General features: G+C 45.5%; 1 protein-coding gene across 1 annotated transcript; it reads right to left on the bottom strand.

Moving 5' to 3' along the window:
* Positions 1-218: 218 nt before the first annotated feature.
* FGF3 (fibroblast growth factor 3) lies at positions 219-24,657 on the bottom strand. Its single transcript, XM_069221901.1, has 3 exons — positions 23,915-24,657; positions 3,057-3,160; positions 219-1,246 (listed from the first exon to the last, which is right to left on the bottom strand). Exons 1-3 carry the CDS (start codon positions 24,204-24,206, stop codon positions 914-916), a joined length of 729 nt encoding a protein of 242 aa, XP_069078002.1. The 5' UTR covers positions 24,207-24,657; the 3' UTR covers positions 219-913.
* Positions 24,658-25,375: the final 718 nt, after the last annotated feature.

Here is a 25,375-nt window from a genome sequence, read left to right as displayed (position 1 = left end):
GATAGCAAAAATGTCAAGTTTCTGGTTAACTTCTCCTCAATTAAACGTGAATGGATATTTTTATCGAGCTTGTCTTCAGTCATACAGTAATGGCATGTACATTAATGATGACTTTCTCCAGAAATGTATGTGGACTTCAACATCTATTTTTATAATTGAGGATAATATTCTTTCTATACTTTTTACAGATACTTATTTAAATAACACAAGACAGTATGCAATGTCTTCGAGTTTTAATTTACAATTCTAATAATTTGTGTAACTGGTAGAACATTTTACTTCTACTAATCCTTCTTATTTCAGTCTGTTGCAATTTCATGGGACATCAGGGTCATTGGGAGAACAGTACAAAAAATAAATAGGTATTAGATAAAAAATGATCTTCTCCTGGGGATGCCCCAGTTAGTTGTAGCTTCATTTAGTCACTTCATGATGCCTTCATGTCCATATAAGTTTCAAACTTAGCTGCTGCTGTGGACACCAGAGTTAACTAGCTCAAACATAGTCTCTGGTTTACGTCCTCTCCTCTGTAATGCTGTCTTGTCACTGCTGTGGATCAGATGAGAAAGTGCTAAACTCTCATGAAACAGATTCCCACGTCATTACTTCACCATCCAAGTCTACAATGGACCATTCCAGAGTCAAAGAGATCCAAACATGTGAAGACATCAATGACATGGTGGCAAAGATTACTTTGAGATTCATTATGCTTCTTCCATGCTAGAAGACTTTTAGATAACATCTTTCTAAAACATCTAAACGTAAAAAGTTTTCATAGCATGGCCATCAACACACCATATTGCTGATGTTATTGTTATGATGTAAAATTGCAAAGTTTTCCACGCAGGCATCCTCGTCAGAGCTAGGTTTATTCTGAGCATTCTTCTTCGACCACTTGCTACTCAAATTTTCTTCAGTGTCCTCTCTTTTTCCGCTCATTCCTATTGGAGGGCTTTACGATACTTTCCCTGTATCGAGTGTTTGTGTGAAATAGTCGTACCATGTCGTGGTCCTTATTGTCCAAAACTCTGGGCAGGAATAGGGACGATTTCTGTGTCCTGCGGGTTTTGAATCCTCGCCTGGGCCGCCCTTTGCCATTGATGGAAACATACCAGAGTCTTTCTGCAGTGGCTTTACGCTTAGTCCCAGCTCCGGTAGTAACTGTTCGGTAGATCCGGGAAGCATAAGTGTTGTATCCCAGTTCATGAATCCTCTCAACGAACTCACATTCTGCATTGTAGGTCTCCTAAAAGGGAGAAGAGAAAAAGGGAGACATAAGTGTGTATTGTGTGAAGACACAGATTAACCTAAAGAGTGCACACCTTTCTTCTTGCTCTAGGAGACAGTACACACCCTGCCTAGGATCATTTGTGCCATATATAGACTGCATATGCAATTATCCGTCTGGGAAATGAAACAGGCTATGAACACCGGCTCTGCTATTTGTAAAGCTCTTTCATACAAAGTGAGTTAATGCTGTGGATGTGCTCCTAAGACAGCTGAGTACATGCAAGTCACCAGACATAACAAGGTCCCTCATAGCGTAAACAAAATTAGCAGTGTCCTTGTCCCACAGTCTGACCACTTGTTGTCCCTGTGGTCAATACAGGATTTCTGCTGTTGGACTGAATGCGATATACGATTGTTTTACTATGACCACAATAAAAGAGAACAAAATTGAGGTGGAAGTTATATGTCGTCAACTTAAACACCATATATATAATTAATGTCATTTTCCTGATCTTTCTTAACTTATGGGCAGAAAGCTCTTGGAAAAGTCTTTCATAGCGAATATTGGGCACTCTGACATAAGTCGGAATTGTCAATTGTGGTGGTAAGTACTGCACATTCCTTATCTGTACTCGTCGATCAGTTGTAGTCCTCTCTGCTCCTGTAAATTCATATCACTCTGATGTGGTTTACTCTAAGGGGCTGATTCTGACCCTGGCGGTTGACTACCGCCAGGGCAGAGTGCCGCGGATGCACCGGCAACAGGCTGGCGGTGCATCCATGGGCATTCTGACCGCGGCGGTACAGCCGCGGTCAGAAACGGGAAACCGGCGGTGTCCCGCCGGTTTCCCACTGCCCTGGGGAATCCTCCATGGCGGCGCTGCAGGCAGCGCCGCCAGGGGGATTCCGACCCCCTTACCGCCAGCCTGGTTCTGGCGGTTTTGACCGCCAGAACCTGGCTGGCGGTAACGGGTGTCGTGGGGCCCCTGGGGGCCCCTGCAGTGCCCATGCCAATGGCATGGGCACCCCAGGGGCCCCCTAACAGGGCCCCACCAAGATTTTCAGTGTCTGCCAAGCAGACACTGAAAATCGCGACGGGTGCAACTGCACCCGTCGTACCCCTTCCACTCCGCCGGCTCCATTCGGAGCCGGCATCCACATGAAAGGGGGTTTCCCGCTGGGCTGGCGGGCGGCCTTCTGGCGGTCGCCCGCCAGCCCAGCGGGAAACTCAGAATTACTGCGGTGGTCTTATGACCGCGCAGCGGTATTCTGATGGCGGGACCGCCAAAGTCAGAATGACCCCCTAAGTCTGTGAAATATACATTAATTTAATGAATCAATCATGCAAATAAATAACGAAAAATACTGTTAACCCGTGCACTACAACAGATTTTAGAGATTATCTCACTATTAATGACCTCCCTGCGTATGTTGATGTAGCATGCACCAGGTTGCAAAATTAAAATCTAAACTTGTATTTTGTCATAGATATAAAAACTGTGCATTCTAAGAAAATATACTCTCTCTGGCTCCTACTCACATTTAGAGATGCATGTGCCTCTAATGGCCTTTACTAACTTAACTGTCACTCTACCTATAAGTTATTGACTCACTCACTTGTGACAAAAAAAAAGTCAACATTAAGGAAGTTGCATGTATTTGTAACTGGGTTTACTGAAGAACAACAGAATTTGCCACTGCTGTAGTTTATCAAAGGTATAAATATATTTTTTCGAAAATAAGATGCTTGTTGGGGTTCCCTGGGCGCCAGGCATATTGTTAGTCCAAACAGAGTTGAGGTGCAAGTTTAGGAGAGCAAGACTTACCGAAGCATAGAGTCTCCCCTTCTTGTTCATCGCCAGGTACCGGCCGGAGAACAATCCTTTGATAGCCACAATGCCAACGTCCACTGCTGTTATCTCCAGTATGCCTGCAAAAGATGGCACAGAAAAAGATGTGAATATGGAGCCCACCGTTAAAAGAGCAGTCAGTCTGCATACCACTGCACTGAAGTAGGCAGGTTTTAGTAAACAACGAGAATATTTGGTAAGATCGAGTATGGAATATGTATTTTTATGTTCCATCTTTTTACTACACCATGTGCCACGCAAGTAGGTTTGTCATTGGTGATGTTTCCATTTCATTGTTGAGTGAATCGGGTTGTGTGTTGGGTAAATCTCTTTTGGATGATACAATTCCAGCTGGGTTATTAGATGATGGAGACTTTTATCAGTTTGTAAATAGAAGGATCCCGGCACATGACAGTGACTAAGTGCATAAATCACAGGATCACAAACTAAAATTAATAACTGTGAACTGTATAATCATCACTGAAAAATGTATAACCTTTGCAGAGTACTGCAAATCATGATGCTAAACTAAGGGGAAGAACTACCAGAAAGTGATGCATCGGTCCCAATGTGTAACTTTTCTTGCTTCCCCATATCCCCCTGACAACACCATGGTTGCGTTGTATTTACAATACGGTGCACCATAGCGGTCATTGCCACAACAGCGTCAACATTTTTGACTCTGTTGTGACGCTTTGCTGCACTAGCGTTAAAAAGTTTGACGCTAGTGCAGCAAAGCCCATGCAGGCCATAGGTTATTATGGGTGTGCCACTTTAACCCCTGCCCTGAGCAGGCGTTAAAAGTGACAGAAAGAATGGTGCAGTGAAATCTTGTAAATTTCCCTGCGCCATTTTTTCAGGCCTCTCTGTGTGGGAACGCCTTCCTTGTATACATTATGCCTTATGCAGGCATAATGTGGCGCAAGGGGCTGCAAAATGGCCTGAATTGCGCCACTTTGTAAATATGGCGCAGGGGAATGGCCACCTTAACGACGCCTTAGCATCAGAAAAATGATATAAGGTGACATTAAGGCAGAGCTAGGGGCTTGTATATCTGTGCGTTATGCAAAAGACCTCAAGCCTCACTCCACCCCAACTACCTTAACCTCAAGACCTCAGCTCCTCAAGCCAAACTTGATGCCTTAACCACAACACTTCAAAGGACCTTACCCCTGATTCCCCAGACTAACATAACCACAAGATGTGAGCTCTTCAAACAAGAGTGTTTTAACCACAAGACATATTCTAGTTCAGCCACCTTAACCACATGATCTCAGCTTGTGAATCCATACTGGGGGTCTCATTTTCAGACTGAGCAGGTGAGACCGCCATTGGCCAGTGCTTCACGGGCTGTGTCCTCCCTCAAAGAACAGGAGAGTAGTGGGAGCCATAGCAATCCTGCCAAATTTGGCCATACCACCTCCATATTGCACACTGACTTTCTGTGAGAAGGACGACAGCTGGGACTCACATTCACCAAGAAATGACGTGAACATATAGGCCACAGAGAGACGCTGGACACACAGCAGGTGAACACGCGTGCCCCAGGTGTATCAGTGTCTATCTGCAACAGTGTTCTCCCCAGGAAAGGTGGAAATAGAAAATTCAAATCCAACAATAATTCATTATGCATCTACTACATGTGCTGCTCTTAAAAATGCTCAGCAACCAACCTGCCCTGGGTGATGCACATTTATGCCAATTTGTTTTGGCTGTGCTCAAACAGGCCAAAGGTGCTCACTGAGCAAGGAATCTGCTCTGAGTGCCAAGCTGTTCCTTGGCATTGTATAGGTGCAGGTTACTGCTAACCCTGGGGCTTTGATCTTACAGGTTCAGATCTCAAACAGCAGAGCTGTCTTTCAGCTTAAAATGTTCCCTGATGATAATTTCCACATGGCCACAGTACTGATGACCATATTGCCAATACAGCTTCTCACTGTAGAGACCAGTATCTAAAGCCAACATCACTATGACGATTTTCCCATTTTTAAAGAATGAAAAACATCTATCACCATGCCAGTTTGCGTATTTCCATTTATATAAGGGAAACAACACCAAAACCATGCCAGATTCCTTTCCTCCGTGTCCACAAAGTACTAGTGCCTTTGGCTGCAGAGATTTCCATAAAGGAATTTGGGAAACATACACCGAATACACTGGACACCCTGCCCTGTATATAAAGCACACATTGATGTGACTGCCTTATGCATGCATCCGCTATAACATACTTGCATTCAACAGTAGCGCAGTGCATTGCTCACTTGTGAAGTCATTGTTATGGTGTGGCACATCTTGATTGTATTGCACATTAGCATTTTCTTTTCTTTGTTTTTTTTTATGTAATTCAGTTGTTTTCCAGCAGTAGGGCAGGGAAGAAGCATGCTGGTATTAGTGTTTTGCCTCCTGTATTGTGTGTACACTGTCCCAAAATGTCAATTAAGCACATAAACAAATATTAGTACCAACTTTAAAAAGTAATTACTAATCAATGTCAGTCCCTCTCTTCTATACAAACACACAATCTATAAATTATTGAAAGCGAGATTTCAGACTGTTGTCCTGATGCTGAAAAAGTCCTCAGTCCTTACCTTATTTCCACAGCTATGGCCTCGCTGGTCACAGCCATAGAAATTATCTCATTTTAAGACATCCTGTATTTGTCTGATATTCTAGAATGTATTCATATAGCATAGTGGAGTTGGCCATATTTCATAAAATTCGGTATATTATGTCTATATTTCTATATCTATGTATAGCTGTATGTATATACCTTTATTTCGATAAATGAGTAATCCAGTGAGTGCAAATAATTGTTTTGAATACTATACCACGGACCAGTGCCTATGATTAAAATAACCTCTAATAATAAATCTCCTAATTTCATCGGACCCCTCAGACTAGCTGTCTGAATGTGATAGAACATCTGCTTTGAGTTTAAAAAATGTAATCTTAAATCGAGTTCCTTTCAAATGAGAGTCAAATTAAATCTTTAACAGCTCATAGGGAAAATATGGTTCAATTCTTGGGATGAAATCCGATTCAGTGCTCATGGGCACATGAAGTGAAAAAGTCTAGCTAATTGCCCTGTTTACAGTAAAAAAAAAAAAAGCAAAGCGCTAATATGCATTTGGTTTTAAAATAGTGGTAAAAAATCGTAGATAAGGTCTGAAAATCAATATTTTTCTGATTTTGGCTGTCGCATAATTAAAAAGGTTCTAGAAATCAATATTTAATATTTTGGTTTTCACAGATGTGGGTCGCTGTTTACTTTAACCATTTCTTGTACACAGTAGACTTAATTGGCTCTAGGCACCCACTAGCTGAAGGAATGCTGGCACAAAGTTTAGAAGATCTTTTGCCGTGCTTTGCTTAAAACCTGGGGTCTTAATATTTCAACAGGTCTGCTGTTGTTATTTTGTGGTTGGGTTAGTCTGAACCAAGATACTTTGGAGCACTATGTTAAACATTCGTAAAGTGTGCTGTTTTGCTTTGGTTCTTTAGCCTGCAATCATGTTTTGTTGCAGCAGAAATCAAATTGGAACATGATCAAATCATTGGGTTGAGTGCAATGGTCAGTGGAGAATGACTCAGGCAAAACAAGACAATACCCAAATATAAACATTTATTTGAGCTCTTGTGAAACAGCTTTTGTTGCTACAAAAATTGAATGGAGAAAAATAGCACAAGTTAAAAATATGGGACATGATGTTAAATATTACAGGTGCATAAAGTTACTTCTCCTGTGAAGTGGGATGAAGTTGGCAATTTTTCATTTTCATGACGACAGGCAGCTAAGTTGCCCAATGTCACTCAACTTTGCCCAAAGTAAAGTCTTTCTTCACTCTGCACGTCTTCATGCCTTCAGATGTCCCGCCCTGCTCTGGATGCCCCACCCAAGAGGGGCCAAACATTCAGCTACAGGAAAGTGTGACAATGGCAGCCGCCGGGATAGGTCCACTTGCACCCACTCAGGGGGAGCATAGCTTGTGCCCTTCAGGGTGACACTGCTAGGAGTGCTTTAAGTGGGCAGGTACTATCAGGAACCCAGTACCTACACTTTTTTTTTATTTGGAAGGGGAAGTAGAGACATTTCTCAGCAATGCTCCAAAGCTTTTATTGGAATATTACTGAGACTTCTCAGCGGCAAACAAGTACTCTGTGGCATGGAGTACCTCCACATAAAAATTTCCATTTTAAGAACTGGAAGGGGAGAACAGTAGTACGTGACTGCCAGCCACCAAATGACTAGCAGCCGTAACTGACAGGCAGAACTTTTCTGCTGTCGCACAGAAGCTGTTGCGGTCTTTTTTTTTATTGTTTACATTTTGCAAAACTTGTGAAGTTTTAAACCAAAATAACGCAAAGTTGTGAGACCCACATATTCTCAACTTGCACACTGCTAATAAATAATACCTGATGCAAAATAGCACAGACCAATGATGTAGCACTAGTCGGACTGTTATGTCAGTTGGGCTCACGAGGTTTTCCTGGCACTGAATATGGAAGGAAATCCTGTTGTGAGGTCAAAGTCTCAATCTTCTTTGGAACTGAAGCGTGATCTGAAGCTGCAGAGGTGGAGGTGGAGTTAATTTTGGTTGAGGGAGAAGGATTGGCATTCAGATAGGAAAATATTTTATTTTGTTGTTGTGGTCATTGGGAATTTTTTATGTGTGCATTTTTAGGGAAATCGGAATGCAACTCAAACATTTACAGGAAGCCAATGAAGTGTGTTGCTTGTGCCAGGGTACTGGTCTTAGTCTCATCCCAGGTACAATCTGACTGCAGTACTCTGATGACGTTAAGATGAGGGAAGTGTAATTCAATCAAAATGCAAGATGTTGTGAAATTGTGAAAACAGCAGCGAACAGGTACTCTGGGGCATGGAGGCCAACACCCACACACCATGCACGAAATCTAGGGATCATCCTAGATGACAAGCTCAACATGACTGTCCAAGTCAATGCAGTGTACACCTGCTTCCACATCCTACTGCCCTGATCACAGCCACCAACGACATCTGAACCCTCCTCGACTGAGGAGAAACAGCAGCTTTGATCCTCCTTAACCTCTCGGCAGCCTTCAACACCATATCCCACCACATGCTGATCGAAAGACTCCACCACATCGGCATCCAAGGGGACACACTCAGATGGATCACCTCCTTCCTCACCGGAAGAATCCAGAGGATCCACCACCCACCTTTTACCTCTGAACCCAAGAAGATCACCTGCAGTGTCCCCCAGGGCTCATCCATAAGCCCTACGCTCTTCAACGCATACATGACCCCGCTGGCCAACATCAGCAGATCTCACAGTCTCAACATAATTTCCAACGCAGATGGCACCCAACTCATACTCTAACTCACGACCCCTCCACCACCAGAACCAATTTCCACAGATGCATGACAAGCGTTGCTGACCGGATGAAGAACAACTGCCTGCAGCTGAATACAGACAAGATGAAAGTACTGATCTTTAGCAATAGTAGCAACATGGAACAACTCCTGGTGGCCATCAGGCCTGGGACTTCCACCCACTCCCTCCGACCATGCTAGACACCTCAGAATCATCGACAACGAGCTCACCATGAAATCACAGATCAACGCCATCTCCTCTGCCTGCTTCCTCACTGTGTGCATGCTACAAAGATCTTCAAGTGGCTACCCCTACACACGAGAAGCACCATGACAGAGGCCCTCATCACCAGCTGACTGGACGATGGCAACGTCCTCTAAGTAGGAATTGCTGCACACCTCCTACAGAGACTTCAGACCATACAGAATGCGCAGCAAGACTGATCCTCGGCCTTTCCTGATGATTCTGCATCATACCCCACCTCAGGCAACTCCACTGGCTCCCTGTACAGAAGAGATGCCAATTCAAGCTGCTGACCACACACCCATGCACACAATGCTCTATACAACTAAGGACCCGCGTACAACAACCAACGCCGGAACTTCCACCAACCGTTGTGAAGACTATTCTCTGTTATCCTGTGCAGAACCATTCTGTTAATTGAAAATAAGATATGTGTGACATAAATAGTCCCAAAAGTCACAATTGTTACGCTGTAGTACCAAAGAGAAATTTTCAAAGTTGCAAATTTTTCCACAGACCTTTACGAATGTTGCAAAATACTGTGCCAATTCTGTACACGAACCTACAAATGTAAAACACCTATGTGCACATGTATGCACACATTCACATACCAGGGCCTGTTTACCCACTAAATGTTTCGCTACATGAACAGGGCTTAAACATAAGAGGTAGAACAACAGTTGTGTTAGCAGCGCAACTTAGGGGCATATTACAGCCCCTTAACAAGTTTTAAAGCATCCTCAAACAAATGCCTGGCCTTGCTGGCGATTGAACAGTTTCTGAATGAAAGAGAATACCATTGAACTAGAAGTTCGTGTAATCCCATGAAAAAGAAAGGTCTAAATCCCTGCTAATGCCTTTCAGAGGGAGGTTGTAGAGCGACACGGAGCTTTAAGGGGGAAAAGAAAAAAAAGCAGTGACAATGCTGGCTGTTTCTGTCTCAGGACAAAGCTGCTGCCGAGGTCTGCAGGGGCTAAACTGCCATGCAGGGCGGCCCGGAGTCAAGCACATAATCCGGCCAGTTTGTCTTCCATGGCCCCTGGCAGCTGCCTTACTGGGCTGGGTGAGATCATTAGCAGCCCTGTGTCAGCATGTGAGGGGGGAATGCACCTTCACACTCACATGGCCACCGTTTCCCATGGCCTGGATGTCCCAAGCCAGCTGTGAGTGCCTCATGTAATCCTGCTTTGTGCATTATGGTACCTGTAGTTTCTAATGCATAAAGGGGACTGCCAAACTGCAAGAACCAGAGTGACAAAAAGAGAATTTTGAGAGTTGCTCACCCATGTGAATGGGAATATTTGAGATCTATGATAATATTGAGTTTTTGTACAATGGACCACATAGAATAAATTGTATTAGGTGCACTGCCCGACTAAAAGTCACTGATTTTGGGCACACTCAAATGATGAAAGGCAGCACTGGCCCTGATGAAATTCTAAATTCTGACATTTACTTTGTACACAGAGAGCTACGTTACCAGTCATACAGCTGAGGGATTCTATCTAAGTCCTTTCCATCAATCCCCCCATCCCACTCAGGCTTTTACAAGTGTGTTTGGTATTCCCAAGTAGTCCCACAGCTGAGCATTGATGCTAGGAAGAAACACTTTGACAAAGTCAATAGGTTTGTCTAGCATTGTGTTAACAGTGAATCTCTTCTCTGATCATATATTTTGTGTTTTGTTTGTGTAAGATGTTTGATTTGCCAAGCACCCTATTGTCATCTTTGTTAGAAACAAGAAGATCCGGTTTTGTTACTAGTTAGGTTACAGCACATTTTATAATTCTAATGTAGGCACTTTTTCTCAATATTGTCATGATATTGAAAAGGGCAGTGCGAAGGTAAAGTTGAAATCTAAATCGGGTGTGTGGTGTGGTAGCCAGCTGTTTGGATGGTCTCCATCAGCATTTTGAGGACATAACGCAACACAGGGTTGTGTTTTGCAAACTTTCCAATCACGGTGTTCTTTGTTACTATCACAAGCTCTAAATAAAAATACATCCTAGAAACCTGCTACCCAAGCAGAGGTGGTTTTCAAAGTTTGTGTTTAGTTTCTCTTTCATACTCTGAACACTTAACAAAACAGGTTTGTCTGGTGGAGACACACACCACATAATTACGACTAACACAAACGACGGACAATAAAATGCACTGAAAGGCAGCCGGCATAAACAGAGTCCTATTCTTACATTAATATACGTTGTTATTTTATGAACAAAAGATTCTTCTCTTTAGAAGGTTCTCTTAAGCCAGACCAAGATTTAAAGAAGCCCACATCCAGAGCCAACCTCTAGGAACTCAGGACCAGCTTAGGTTACAGTTTTGAAATAACACACCCTGCTGTCTGAATTCTGTCACCTGTCTCTGAGAAACGTGATTTCAGCAGTCCATCCATTCCAGTGCTTAATTTGTAAATAAAAACGTGTCAGTGCCCAAAGGCCTCCTCTTAAACACGCGGCTGCTGCATTTAAATGTGCGAGCACAGAATAGTGAGGCAGCGTAATCCGGAAGCAATCTCGGGCTTCTTTAACCCATTTACAGGCACCCCCTGCCCCTTCAGCTCACTCTGGCAGCTTTCTGCTTTCTACCTTTTTGACGCTTTTTAGTTTTACTCTTCCTCCGTCTTTCCCATGTGTATCTTTTGCTTGCAGCAAATGTTTGATTCACAAGAATAAACGCCGGCCCTCAAAAATAAGTGCCAGTGCTCAGCACCGGGAACAATAAGCACAAATTAGGCACTGAGCCATTCATCCACTCAGGGCCCTGCTGAGACCTGCTGGAGCTGCCCTGTGGGGAGGGAGTTGTTCTGGAGTGAGTCCCATGCATGCCACGTACAGGTATTCCTTGGAGTGCACATGATACATACACACACAAAATGAAAAGTGCTTGCCGTGCACTCATATTATTGTGTTTATTAACAGAGTATTGGCTAGCGTAGAGTATGTAATTTTGCAGCTATAATTTCAATTGGCCAGGCCAATGGTACTTCTTTTATCAACAAGGATCACTGGTGGAGTCAGCTCAGCTGGGAATTAAACATGTAACTGTGGAATTGACCACTGCATAGGATGCATGAGCCCGCTGATCTATCTTGCTGTACACACGATTCAGGATTAGGAAAGTAGATCTATCCTGAAATATAAAATCTGAAAAATGTCCAGAAAAAGAACTACGAGCAGAGAGGGTGGAGCAGAAAAAGAAAAGTCACAAAAGATGGATAAAGCTGTATGGGAAAGAGTTGAAAGCTGATATTGTGTGTGTGTGTGTGTGTGTATATATATATATATATATTATTGTCTAAAGAAATGATCATGCTGCACTCTGAATGTACTTTATTAGACGTGCAAGGATCCTATGCTTAAAGATTATGCTGTACAAATGGCAAAAGACTTTGTCCCTGTCTAGGTCGGCGTGGATAGCACTGTGCTGATCCTATGCTTAAAAACTTTGCTAGATAAGCAGACATTTGAGGTGAGCAAATCTAGTGTTGCTGGTGTTGCAGGGTGCTCCTTACTGGAGCTGTTCTCCATCTAAATGTGGGAACTACCCAGAGTTCTCTTTTTTTTTGCATAATTTATGCATCAGTCTAACCCTGAAAGGGTTTTGTTGTGTTTTGAGATATATATATACACACACACACACACACACACATATACATATACAAATAAATATATAGCTATATGTGTTTATATATCTATGTGTACATACATTGATTAAATTTGAAGAGAAAAATTAATTTTAAGTACTCTAATATGACCCATTATTTATGTAATTATTGTCCATATTTACTTTATGATTATTCTGGTTATATTAGCAGTATTCTGGGTATTATTATGTATATTTTTATTAGTATAAATACTTATATTAGTAATAGTCATTGCAATATTACTATTTAACCATTACTTATACACTAGAAATAATGCATTGCTACTTGTCTTACTACTTCTAAAGTCATTAGTGGTAGTAGTTGAATAATTTCTGCTGCTTGAAGTCCGTTGTGATTATTTGTATGAGTGTATGCAGTACTATAGGTAACAGCTGATGTAAAATGTTTATTTTTCTTTGTATTGCAATTACTGTGGATGGCAGAATTTAAAGTACTGTCATTATTGATGTTATTATAGTGGTTATCATTAGTATTATTATTGTTGTTGTTGTATATCTCTCCATAAACTCCCGTAGATGATATTCTTATTTCCGGCCTGCGGTCTCTAAGAGCTTGTAATAATGTATTACAAGTGAGTAGTGAGGTTACGATGCCCCCGTCCCGTGTTACGGTGCAAGGATGACGTGCCCAATGCTTGTGAGCCCGAGAGGACGCGGGCTGCCTGTTTCGCCTGGAGGTGTCGTCACGAAGCCTCCCGTGAGCCCGGGGCAGAGGGGTCCAGCCGAGAGCCGTGTGAACCTCCCCGGCCAGGGCAGTGAATGCTAACTGCAGAGAGGGTCTAATCCCAGGGCCCCGGGCAGAGCTGCGGCTTCCTGGCTTGTCGGGGCCATCTCAGCCCCCCTCGACGCTGCCCCAGTCTGCCTCGGCCGCCACTTCCAAGCGGCCCCGGACAATTAGCCAAACGAGGGTCAGCTGGTTCGAATGATGCTTCCTCCGCGGTTCGGCGCGGCCTGAGAGGAGCCTGCGAGGCCCTTTGATAAGCGGCGCTTTCTTCGGGGAGGAAATCGCGGGCTTCCGCAATCGACATCAATAACCTCCGATGTTCTGTAAGTCTCTCTGTGCCATCAAAGCAAGCCAAGGCCGCGGCGTTTCCGACGTCCTTGTGGCCGGAGGGGCAGACGTGTTGGCAAAGTGTCTCGGCTGGACCAGCACGAGCGTCTGGGTCTCGAGCCCTTGTTCTGCTGCCTGTGGGCGGTGGGACGTGCCCCCAGGCGGGATGGCCCGCGTGGGCACTCAGGGTGCTACTGCCAGACTGTATCTGGGTGATGTGTGACTGGCTGACCCCAACCTCACGTTCAGGGGCACTCACCCAACAGGTGGTTGTGTCTCCCGGGCGCATTCAGCTTTTCAGACACAAACCTGGCCTGTGACTGGCTCTACCGACCTTTAATTTATAGTGGACCTTCAAGAATGTTGCCATTTTGCCAATACACCAGCCTGAGGCTGATTATTTGTTTGTTTTATTTAATGTAGCGCTTGGCACAGGCTGCGGGCCATAGCACTTTCTCAGCATTCCCAGTATTTAAGGTTTCGGAGCAGGGCACTAGTACATCAATGTAAGTCGAAGATCACACACTGCATCACGTAGGTATGCATGTAGTGACAAAATCAGCAAATTGCGACCTCAAAAAGCTTGCGAAGTGCAAAGCGCGCAAAGTTAAAACCAACAGATGCCAGCTTTAGTGGCTTTTTGCGCAGGAGAACGCATTCATGCAGCTGCGAGGGACCAGGAGAAGCAGCAGGTAAGTTGGTGCTGCTTGGGAGCTGTTACCTCTCAGAGGTTTTCCCTGCACGCCTCCTGCCCCACCCACACTTCCTCATGTCAGACACCTAGTGTTTAAGGCCCCATCCACCTTTCAATGGACGCCCTCCCGGTATGCAATGTCCCTATGCCTTCAAACGCCATCAACCGCTCAGCCATCATTGCAATTTAATATCTGTAACTGACACAGGATGTCCCGCCCTTCATGGGTGGGACTTCCTGCAGATATAAAACTGCCTGTTTGTCCAGGCCACAACCTACCCACTGGTGAAACTGTAAGGAGTCAGAAAACTTCTCAGCTTTAGTAAGAGGAACTTTCCAAATACTCAAGTCTTTGGAGGGGACGGTTTGAACTTCGCCTGCCCTAGTATCACACATGATGCTAAAATCACAATTTTTAATCTCCTTATCTATTACACAGTGGGGCAGTGTTTTATAGGCTAAAGAGCCAGCTGTTGTAGTTGTGTGCAAACTATGCATGTCTCTGTAAATCACATCATGTCCCTGTGCGGTGGCTTCCTTATCTTCTCAAAGTGCTAAGAACCCAGTCGTAAGCATTACCATATATATTTCTATAAACCTGCTCACCTCTGGGCGCTGGCCTCAATAGTTGTTTTGTTTTCATTTGTTTAATATGTATGCAAGACACATTTTGTGTCTTTTGGTGGGGATTTGAGATGTTGTCTGTTTTTTATGTCTAGGATTGCATGGTTTTTAACTTGGGGCACTGTAACAATGATGTATCCATGAGTAAGGCTGCTGCCGAAACGCGTTGGATTTGTGTGCTGAAATAAATTGATTTGCACCTTGGAGGTGTCCTGGGTCTCCTGTTATTTGGAGGAGAGATGGAGGATTTATTAGGGCCTCTCGGAGCCCACCCGGGACCGCTGTGTGGTGTTCCTGCAGTCCGAGTGTTTATGTGAATTATATATATATATATATATATATATATATATATATATATATATATGGATAAAAAGTGGACCAAAAGCAGTGCATACATTGCATCTGGTACCATGAAATTACAACATTGATACCCGGGTGGAAAGCGCAACTCCTATTTTAACCCACGTGTTAATTCCTAACATGTTTTAGAGGATCGAGCCCCACATATTAAAAATGGAACTCTCTTGTACTGGCTCTTCACATTCCACAACCCTATAGAAGCACTAACATTAATGTACAGAAAATGTTGCTTTTTGCTTTAGAAAGAGCAGATAGTCTAACCCTGGACGATCAATAAAACGGCAAACTGAGAATGCTGCCCCAAACCACAGCATTCTCGCTATACCCATGACAGAGAGACATTTAAACGAAAAACGTTGCAAACATGCAAGCAAAACAGGTTTGGAGAAATAAACATATGTAATATCATGTTATGTCATTTTATGTTGTCTTGGATTATTTATGCTAAATTGTGTTATGCTGTCATGACATGTTATCCATGTTTTGGGTACTGTGTACCATGCATTCTCCATAGCATGACTCGAAGCATGTGGTGAAATGACTTGATAGGTTAACCAGGTGCTCGAACTTAATCATTTGGTGCAAGAGAAACTTCGTCCTTCCTGGTTAAGGATGGTTTTCCTTGGAATCCAAGTCCTTTGCAGCCAGGATCATTCATCAGTCAGTCATATTAACATATGTAAATTGGGCATGGCTAGTCATATCCTGGAGCATGGTAAGTATTAAAGAAAGTGAAGTGTGCATAGATCTTTGGTAGCTTCTTATAAAACCTAGAACTGTTCCCAAGCTAGAGGAGAACACGAGCTGAGTGGTACCAATTCTCCCTCCAGACCCCTCTAGCCCAGACCTTTAAGCAATGAAAGGACAATGAAGAAGTCTTTGCTGCGCTACAGAGGACATCCCTAGGTTCAGACCAATGCCCGTATGGCGCTGATTCAAGCTTCCGCGATGGCATGCCTGGGGTAGTAATGTAGGCTGGAACAGCCTGCCCAAGAAACTCATGGGCAGTCTTTAAGGAGTGCATAGCCAGGCAGCCAGGATATGCCTCAATCACACCAACACAGTGAGCTGTGCCACAGACAGCCCAGTGACTCACAGTGAACCCCAGGATAAACCTAAATACAAACATATGAAGGTACAGGTCCTGGTGACCTACTAACACTGGTCTCTGAATTGTACCAGCCACAACAGCCTGCCGAAGAAACTCATGGCCAGTCTTCAAGGAGTGCATAGCCAGGCAGCCAGGATATGCCTCATTCACACTAGCACAGTGAGCTGGGCCTGAGACAGCTCAGTGACTCACGGTGAACCCCAGGATAAAACCTAAATACAAACATATGAAGGTACAGGTCCTGGTGACCTACCAACACTGGTCTCTGAATTGTACCAGCCACAACAGCCTGCCCAAGAAACTAATCGCCAGTCTTCAAGGAGTGCATAGCCAGGCAGCCAGGATATACCTCATTCACACCAGCACATTGAGCTGGGCCTGAGACAGCTCAGTGACTCACGGTGAACCCCAGGATAAAACCTAAATACAAACATATGAAGGTACAGGTCCTGGTGACCTACTAACACTGGTCTCTGAATTGTACCAGCCGGTCACTGGCCCTCGGCTTCCTCTCAGCGGATCCAGCACTGCACCTTCAAGAGACTGAAACACGACAGAACATCCTTAGGAGTCCAAGGCCTAAAACTAGGGCCACCACCGTGCCTTGGGTCCAAGCTCAAAGCATCTACCTCCATTTCTGGGAACTGTTGGAAGCAGAACTTCAGGGCAGCTTTCAGCCAGAACCATGCATTCCAGGGTAGCGATTGAACACTGCTGGTTGAAGGACTCTCAACTCCTTATGACTAGTCTCTAACCCATCCTTCCTTTAGTTTATATTTGCTCATCAGCCCTACAAAGTGGTCTGGGTGACGTGCCAGCACTTTCTAAAACTTTGTTTAAATAAATGTTGATGCTTCCTCCCCTAGAGTTGCCTACAGTCGAAAGGATACCATTTTTGGGCGACCTTGGGACACTTTCTGTTCTTGCCCCTTATCTTTCATTTTTCATTAGGCTTTTCTCCGTTATTTGGTTTGTTTTCATCATTTCGCCTTGACTTTTTTTGCCCTCTTTCCATGTTATTTGTTTTGGCAACCAGTTTCATTTTCTACACAGTACATTTCCATACACATTTTACACCTAATGTTAAGAACACCGTACATTTTCACTTTACAATGAGGTTTAATTTTATGGAATGCTTCTCACAGGTGGTTGAGGAGAACCGAGAGTGGTAATTGCATGTACTCTTTGATTCCTTTCAACTAATTCATTCATTCATCCACTCATCTATTTGAAGAAATTGAACAAAGACTTAAGAACCTTACTGCTCAGGCTGGACTCCAGCTCTATCTCATCTGCCCACCCTCTCTATCTAACGGCGGACAATCAACCTTCTCTCGCAAAGTGCCCTGAAGCCCATGTTGGGCTTCTTGAAAGCTAATTACAACATCAAATAACATAAAGAAAAGCGTGCACCATTCTAAGGCAGGAAATACATGGGATGCACTGGACTGGCTTGTTAGGAGCACAGTGATGGGCTTGGCTGCTTTGCATCAGTTGTCCACTAAATTAACTTATGTTGTCTCTAGGATAGTTTTCTACAGATCCATAACTACACTGATGGATTGGTGGCAGAAATACACAGCGCCGAAAAAAGTGAATGAATGGATGGATGGATTTGAGTGGATGGGTGGATGTCCAATGTGCGTCTAGGTAGACTGGAAACAATTAATTCTGTTGCCAGGTTGATTGAGGCCAGAAAATGTGACAGAATTACTCGTGGTCCAAGCTCTCTAAAATAACTAACACTTGAGATTCACCCTCCTTGTTACACAGAGTTTCACAGACAAGGCCATGCACTTAAATTCCCCCTTTTACCTCCCACACGAACTGAAATCGAGCGACAAACACGGACCCTTAAAACGCAGATTTGCTCTGCTTCTCAAAACACATGGGCCCATATTTATACTTTTTTAGCGCCGCAGTTGCGTCATTTTTGACGTAAACTTACAAAATATAATTGTATTTTGTGTTCCCGCTGCTTTTGCGTCAAAAAATTACGCAAATGCGGCGCTAAAACATTATAAATATGGGCCATGGTTTAAAAAACACGTCCAGCCTGAAACACGCTTTCTAGGAACGAACATTACATTTAGAAAGCTCTGGCCGCAGCCTCCCGCCCCCTCTTCCAAAGTTCAAATCCCAGCACAACGATGCTCCTTTAAAACTGACCGAACACTGACTTGTTGCCAGCTCCCCTGTTGGCGCACTACACATCCTCTGCTTGCCTCACTCGTGTACTGATGGGTACCACAACTGCAGATATGTGCTTTATTACTGTTCTCAAGCCGCTAACTCTATAGTCCCACGCGGAGCTTACAGCCAGACATTCCGACTGTACCCTCCTCCTTTTCCACAAGAGCGCAGCAGAGGTGATGATGTCCGACGGTAACAGGCATGTCTTTCTTTTGCTTCACCGTAGTACATACTGTACAACATGTATACCAGCTTTCAGATGTATGCTTTCAAAATGGTCCTACCCTGACAGTGATCATTTAGTGTTAGGAAGGAAAGAAAGACATGCAGTCCACATAGATGGATGGATGGACTGACTGACGGACGGATGTATGGATGGATGGATGCATGCATGGATGGATGGATGGATGCATGGATGGATAGATGCATGGATGGATGGACGGGGTGGGTAGGTGGACGGACTGACGGACGGACGCATGGATGGATGGATAGATGGATGGATGGATGGACGGACTGCGTGGGTAGGTGGACGGATGGACGGACTGACGGAGGAATGGATGGATGGATGGACGACGGGCGGGCGAATGGATGGATCCCACACACCCTAGGTGTTTCACACATTTCGTTACATCAGACTTTGATGATCGTGTTGTGTCTCCCTTCCATACACTGTTATAAAGTCCTCCCTGGTCCAGCCCCTTCTCACGCTGTCCCTTTCAACTCCTTGTCCACGGGCAATGCCATGACAAATATTGAGAATGCTTTCACCCCCACCCTTTCAACTTTAAAAACTTTATTTTGCAGGTTTAAGTCTCCCGCCTGAATATTATAAACTGGTCAGCCCTGTATTCATCAAACGTACGCTGACGGCGCCAGCATCAGAGACTCGGAGTGTGGCCACCAGACGGGTTCACACACACACATACGCACCCAGTCCGACCCCAGCCGCGAGAATAGTGTACGTATGTATCCCCGCGTGCCTTTCTTAGACACCCCTGCAATAACCATGAGGGTTAATGCACGTGCGCTCCTACCTGCTGCTACTTGAAAGTCACAGGTGTTTAACTCGGTGTTTTACACTCCTGAAGTTGACAAAGCCGGTGCTAGCCACTTGTTTAGGGTAAAAGGGATTATGCATGTGTCAGCAGGCTGAGCGAACTGAAAGGTAAGGTATACGGAGCCCAGGTTAGAGTCGGACAGGGGCATGACTAAGAAAAGTTGCAGACAAACCTTATTTTCTTCCCAATACTCCGATCATAGGTCACTCTAGAAAGCCGCGCTCTTCCAACAAAGCACAGCCTGCAGAGTCTCGTGCGACCCATCCGCCAAAATGCTGTTCGGCGCCTCGAAAGGGGTATGCGGCGCTATACAACGTAACCAAAAACACAAATAATATAAAATATGATCTATGTACCTTCTCACCCTGGTCCGCTAAACTGCGTAATTCAATGATAGTTTGTGGATTAGCGCTTCAGTGTCTCAAATAGGTTTAGGAAGCGCTATACCAGTGCTACAACACAATGCGGTAGCTAAACACTGCCTCGCAGCTTAGTTTTTCAAGCCTCTTCCCCAGGGCTTTACTCATGCAGCCTTGTGGTTATAACGCTACAGAGGTACTTCAAATGACAAACTACAGCAGCTAAAGCGATAGATCATCAAATACCTGTGTGCCCAGGATACAGCCACATATTACATGATGTGCCGATATCTATATACACACACAGCTGCGATAGATGCCCCCTACCACCCCAAAGAATGATGCATTGTGGTTACTCTAGGAACTATGAACAAGCAGTCTGAGGCAGTCATGTGGGGAGTGAAGCACGTTGTAACGCTCCACCCCCTCCGGATAAAATAAAAATACATTATTGATTGCCTCAATCGACCATAGCAAACTTAGGAGGTAGCAGACCGTGCAATATCACACGCACCTCACTCTTCATTTGGAACCTTCAGCACTTACTCAGCAGTGAAATGCCATCCACGAGTATATATATATATCAGTCACTAGAAGGCAGGGGGCATAGCGTGATCACACAGTCTGCTACCCACTACACTACATCATATATATATATATATATATAGATACACACACACACACATATAGGCTACTGCCTACATCATATATATATATATAAACATACACACACACAGGCAGGTAAAATTAAAATAGCTGGTGCGCCCTCTTCAGGTATTCCTCTGTGACTCTTAGGTCAGAGGTAGAAATGTGGCGGGCTGACAGAGCCCTATGTAATGCGTTCCTGTGTAATCTCAGGTCGGAGGTAGAAATCTAGTAGTGCTCAGCCTGTTATCCTTTTGGGAATCTTTAAATTAGTTCTATCATCTTACTGTGTGAAGTGTTATGGGCTAGGGAAATAGCAAAATCGGGATTCACAAGTGTTGTATAAAGCCAAACCAAACATTTAATTTGTGAGTGTGCGTACTTGAGAGTGTGTGTGTGTATATATATATATATATATATATATATATATATATATATATATGCATATATATATATATATATATATATATATATATATATATATATATGTGTGTTTTCACATGAAGCATCTGAACCAGTAGGCCATATGACATATATGTATATATAATACATATATGTACATACACGGTTCAAACCATAAAAGCATGAAGCTTTTAACCAATAGGCCACATTCCATTTTAAAAGAGAGTTTGCGATGCTAAAGGCCCGCTGCTGTGATCTCAGTGCGAGCTGCAGGTCACCTGTTTGAATACTGCAGGGACAACTCCGTCCTTTCATCCTTCCTGAAATCGACTTCTTCAGTGCTATGCAGCTGTATGTTGAGAACTATGAAAATGCATCCTAAACTCACAGATCTGCGTAGGTGGGTGTGGGTCATCACTCGTAAGCTGAGTCATACATGCGGTACTCGACTGTCTACTAATACATGTGTTGGTTATGACACAGTGTTGCAGGTGTTAACATGTAGTGGGCAGATTTATTTGAAGGTTCTGCCATTCCACCTCCCTTTAAAAGCATGAATGTAAGCAACATCACACCAAATATATAAAAAATGTGTTTAAAACATTGCACTAGACACACAGAAACGTGTCCAATCCATGTCCCCCGGGTGGAAGACGAGTTATCTGAGACGAGTGAGCTTTGAAAGGAAGTGACGCGTGTGAACATAAACCCTGCGACCGTAACCCGGATTGTTACCCAAAGTGACAGTTAGCTGAGGGTGGGGGGTTTCTTCCCTCAAGCCCCCCACCCCTCCTTACCTACCTCCAGCCTGAGCAGGAGAGGGTAGTAGCGGGTCCAAGGCAGGGCTTTCTGGGGGGCTCGTGGGGAGCTGGGGGTGCCCCCCCCCCCAACCCCCAGGCTGGAGTGCTTTATCTCGCAGCTCTATGGCCACACGAGGCTCCCTAGGCGGGGCGCCCCATTCATCCCCTGAACTTCCTGAAACCAGAGACAACTTGAAAAGCTGCGGTCTCCATCCTTTGTAGCTGATGGAAAATGTGCGCCTTTTGTCCCCGCAGCTCACTGGGGCAGACAACCCTGCTGTTTGTTCTGAGGCACGCACGGGAATGGTAAAAGAGGGCTTCACGTGCGCCCCCGGACGGCAGGGGCTGCAGGGTGGGATGGGAGGCGGGGTCTAGAGATGTCTTTACATGCACCCCTAGATGGCGAGGCTGCCGCTGGCGGATGGGTGGGTGGGGGCTACTAGGGGGGTGTCTTTACAAGCACCCCCGGATAGCAGAGGATTTCGATGGCGGAGAGTTGGGGGCGAGAAGGTGTGGGCTAGAGGGGTGTCTTTACATGCACCCACGGATGGCAGAGGCTGCCACTGGCGGAGCGTAGGGAAGAACTAACTATAGGGGTGTCACCGTGTCCTTCATGTGCACCCCCACACCGCGGCCGCCGCTGACACAGGAGCACGATGTGCTGTTTTCAACTCAAGCGCCTCGCGGGCTGGGTTTCAAGCGCGCCCCTCACGCGCTGAGCAGAGGCGCTGTGGCAGCAGCCAAGAAACCTGCTTTGCAAAAATTACAAAACCATGAAACATTGTGCGGTGTCTCAAGAGGAGGGTCGAGGATGGGGATGGTTTATTTGATGGGATCTGATCTGAAAAAGAGTATTTGAAATTTATCCGGGAAAATAAACAAAAAGTGCCAAGTCATAAATATATGTAAAATCGCACAATTAATTCGCCGTCCTCGTTTCCTAAATGCTATTTCTCTGAGGTGGCGTCCTCACTTCTTTTGAGGGCCAATGCACATAGCATTTAAACCCAGCAGACACTAAACCAAGCACGTCCTTCAGATCGGCTTGCAACCTCTGATCTCCTGGTCTGCTCGGAGCGCTGCCTCTCTGGGAGGCGGCTGAGATTCTCTGACCTTTCAATCAATGAAACACCTGTTTTATCTGACATTGACCTAAAAGTTGATCCGTTTATTGAGACCGGGACGTTCAATTTTTATCATAAACTGTGTGTGTGAGGTTCGGGGGGTCGTTCTACCAATCCAACATATTCTCAGTAAGTGCCCATCCTGTGTCAGATTGTTGTACGTGACGTGACGTCTTTGCCTTTCTGCTGTGCAGGGCTGACTTCTCCTCGCTCTGACCTGTACCAGTTTCATAAAAGATGCGCACACCTTGACCGGACGCATTGCCATACAGTGCCCCTACATCTACAAAGGGTGCTTCTAGGCGTTTCAATATCCTCCAAGTAAAGGTGGGGTGCAAGGACACGGTCCGTGTGCACCCCCAAAAGTAATGGTCTGGGCTGCAGTGCAGTATCTACCGCTACCATGGAGGGAAATACGTTAGGAAAGCAGTGGTGTTTGGTAATAAGTATCATTTCATCCACACCGGAAGGATGAAAGTCTTAATGGACTTTAGGTTCCAACATCCGCAGTAGGCGTTCAACCCACTGAACGATCGTGGGAAGTGAGATGGTGAAGGGGCCTCGCAGGCGGCTCCCAGATCACGGATGCTAACGTTTAACCCGCTGATTTATAAGGATGCCAAAACCCAGGCAATGAGGGGAGGGTGCGTGAGTCCTATGAAATCTTTTTGAGTTTCATACCAGAGTCTTGTAAGTTGCACACAGATTTCAGCAGGCGCTTAACCAGCTGAGATATCCTGATAAGCATCTGTGAAAAGTCTATTTTTACATGAAAATGGTGGACAATATGTACTAGCGCTTATATCTGTTATCGGGGGGCTGCAGCAGGCGACTAGCCCATTGCGCTACCGTGCTGACATCGAGGATGAGAATTAAAACCGTGAAGTGATGGAGAACGGAGAGCGTGAAAGTTAAGACCCACTATTCTCGTGCGCGCACCTATAGTTTGCTGAGGTGTAGTACTGATATGGAGGACTGGGCGTTTAGGAATGTGGAGGGTTAAATGTAAGACAGACTATTCTCTATTCTTGTACGCATCTCAGCAGCGCGCGCATCTCAGCAGCGCGCGCCTAACCCATGGAGCTATCTTGCTGCGCACTGCTCTAGACAGAGCGCAGCATCGCAGGTGCTTCGGCTTGGTACTCACTGAAGACGCTATTCTTCTCGAGGCTCCCGTTGACCTTCCCGTTCAGGTGTATCTGCAGGTGGTACTTGGTGGCGCAGTAGAGCTTCCTGCGCCTGGGCGCGCCCCCAAGGTGCTCGTAGACTCCTCCGCGGCCTCCGGCGTCCCTGCGCAGCCGGGGGTCGCAGGACTGGCCCTTGGCGCAAGGCGCCCTGGACGCGGCTCCCCGCTGCCCCTTGGTCCTAGACACGGAAGGGGCGCCCCCCTGCAAGCTGGAACCCACCAGCCCCAGCAGCAGAATCCACACTATGAGCATTGTGGCATGGCCGGACCACGGGCTCCTCGGGGCGGGTCAGCGCGGGGTGCCAGGCGCGCAAGGGGTCCCATCAAAGACGCGTGGCCCAGCAACAGGTCCCGCAGAAGGCACTGGGCGGCTTTATCAGGCGGGATCCGAGCTCCTGCTTATCTGATCCCCATCTCCAAAACCAACAGACCCGGGCAGCGTTAGAGGGTGGGCTGCAGGCCGCTCCAGGTCCCCGTCCGGAAAAAAAACAGGCCAAAGAGACAACAAAAAACAGGAGCAGAGGAGGGGTGAAGCGCCACGAACTGCCACCCAGGACACTGGCCTGGTACTGGAGGTGGATAGAGAGAGCCCGCTGGAGAGGAGAGGGAGCCACCCCTCCTAAAACAATGGGCTGCTCCCGACCAATTGATACAGGGAGTCAGTCAAAGGTATCCGTCCCGTGTGAAGTTCCCGAGAGCAGCCTGGCTAGGATTACAGAGGCGCAACACAAAGAGGGCGCAGGGACCCTTCCGAGGGGGCAGGGCCCGGCCTCCTTCCTCATAGGAGGGCAATTATGTGGCAATCACCAGACGGCCTCTGTCACTGCCCCCTCCCCTGCTCCCATCCAGCCGGCTGAGAATACCTGCCAGCAGGGCTGAGCGATCTCTGAAATGGAAGTGTTCAGAGATGGGCCCTCCACGTAATATGCACATATGAAAGGGGCAGAGAACGGAGCGCTCGAGCCCTCCGGGGCTTTCTGAAAACTCAGGAAAGTGACTGCAGTGGGCGCCTTTTGTTAAACAAACGCACGTCGAATGTGTATTTCAGGAGACGCGTCCACCCTGCCTGTCATTGCCCTCTGCGGAGAGCTCAGGCACGAAACTTTCGCAGAAGTGACGTTCCTGTCCTGGACTTCTACAGCCGCACACAGTTATCCTTGCAACGCAGTCTTTACTGATTGTCATTTCGTTACACGTGTCAGTTATTTGTTAAATGCCTTTAATACATTCATTCATATTTTCAATAACGTCCTTTTGTTTCTGAAGGTGGGGACTCCAGCGGGGCCCTTCGGTTTTCTTTAGCTAGTGTCCCCGACTCAGCTATTCTGACAACACATATTCCCTGCAGCTGCACCTTTGACCGATTAATGTGGGCTGAAACACAACACTGGAGCAAATACATAGTGGGTACTGATGGAATAA

The sequence above is a fragment of the Pleurodeles waltl genome, chromosome 3_1, assembly GCF_031143425.1.
Source record: "Pleurodeles waltl isolate 20211129_DDA chromosome 3_1, aPleWal1.hap1.20221129, whole genome shotgun sequence".
Classification (NCBI taxonomy): domain Eukaryota; kingdom Metazoa; phylum Chordata; class Amphibia; order Caudata; family Salamandridae; genus Pleurodeles; species Pleurodeles waltl.
This window is presented reverse-complemented; position numbering and strand designations above follow the sequence as displayed.

What these genes read in the sequence shown, in the direction of transcription:
- FGF3 (XM_069221901.1), bottom strand. Translation starts at nt 24,206, where the DNA reads ATGCTCATAGTGTGGATTCTGCTGCTGGGGCTGGTGGGTTCCAGCTTG. An exon ending in CGAGAAGAATAGCGTCTTCA is followed by an intron (nt 3,161 to 23,914) that starts GTGAGTACCAAG and finishes CATCTTTTGCAG; the next exon opens with GCATACTGGAGATAACAGCA. An exon ending in AGGGGAGACTCTATGCTTCG is followed by an intron (nt 1,247 to 3,056) that starts GTAAGTCTTGCT and finishes TCTCCCTTTTAG; the next exon opens with GAGACCTACAATGCAGAATG.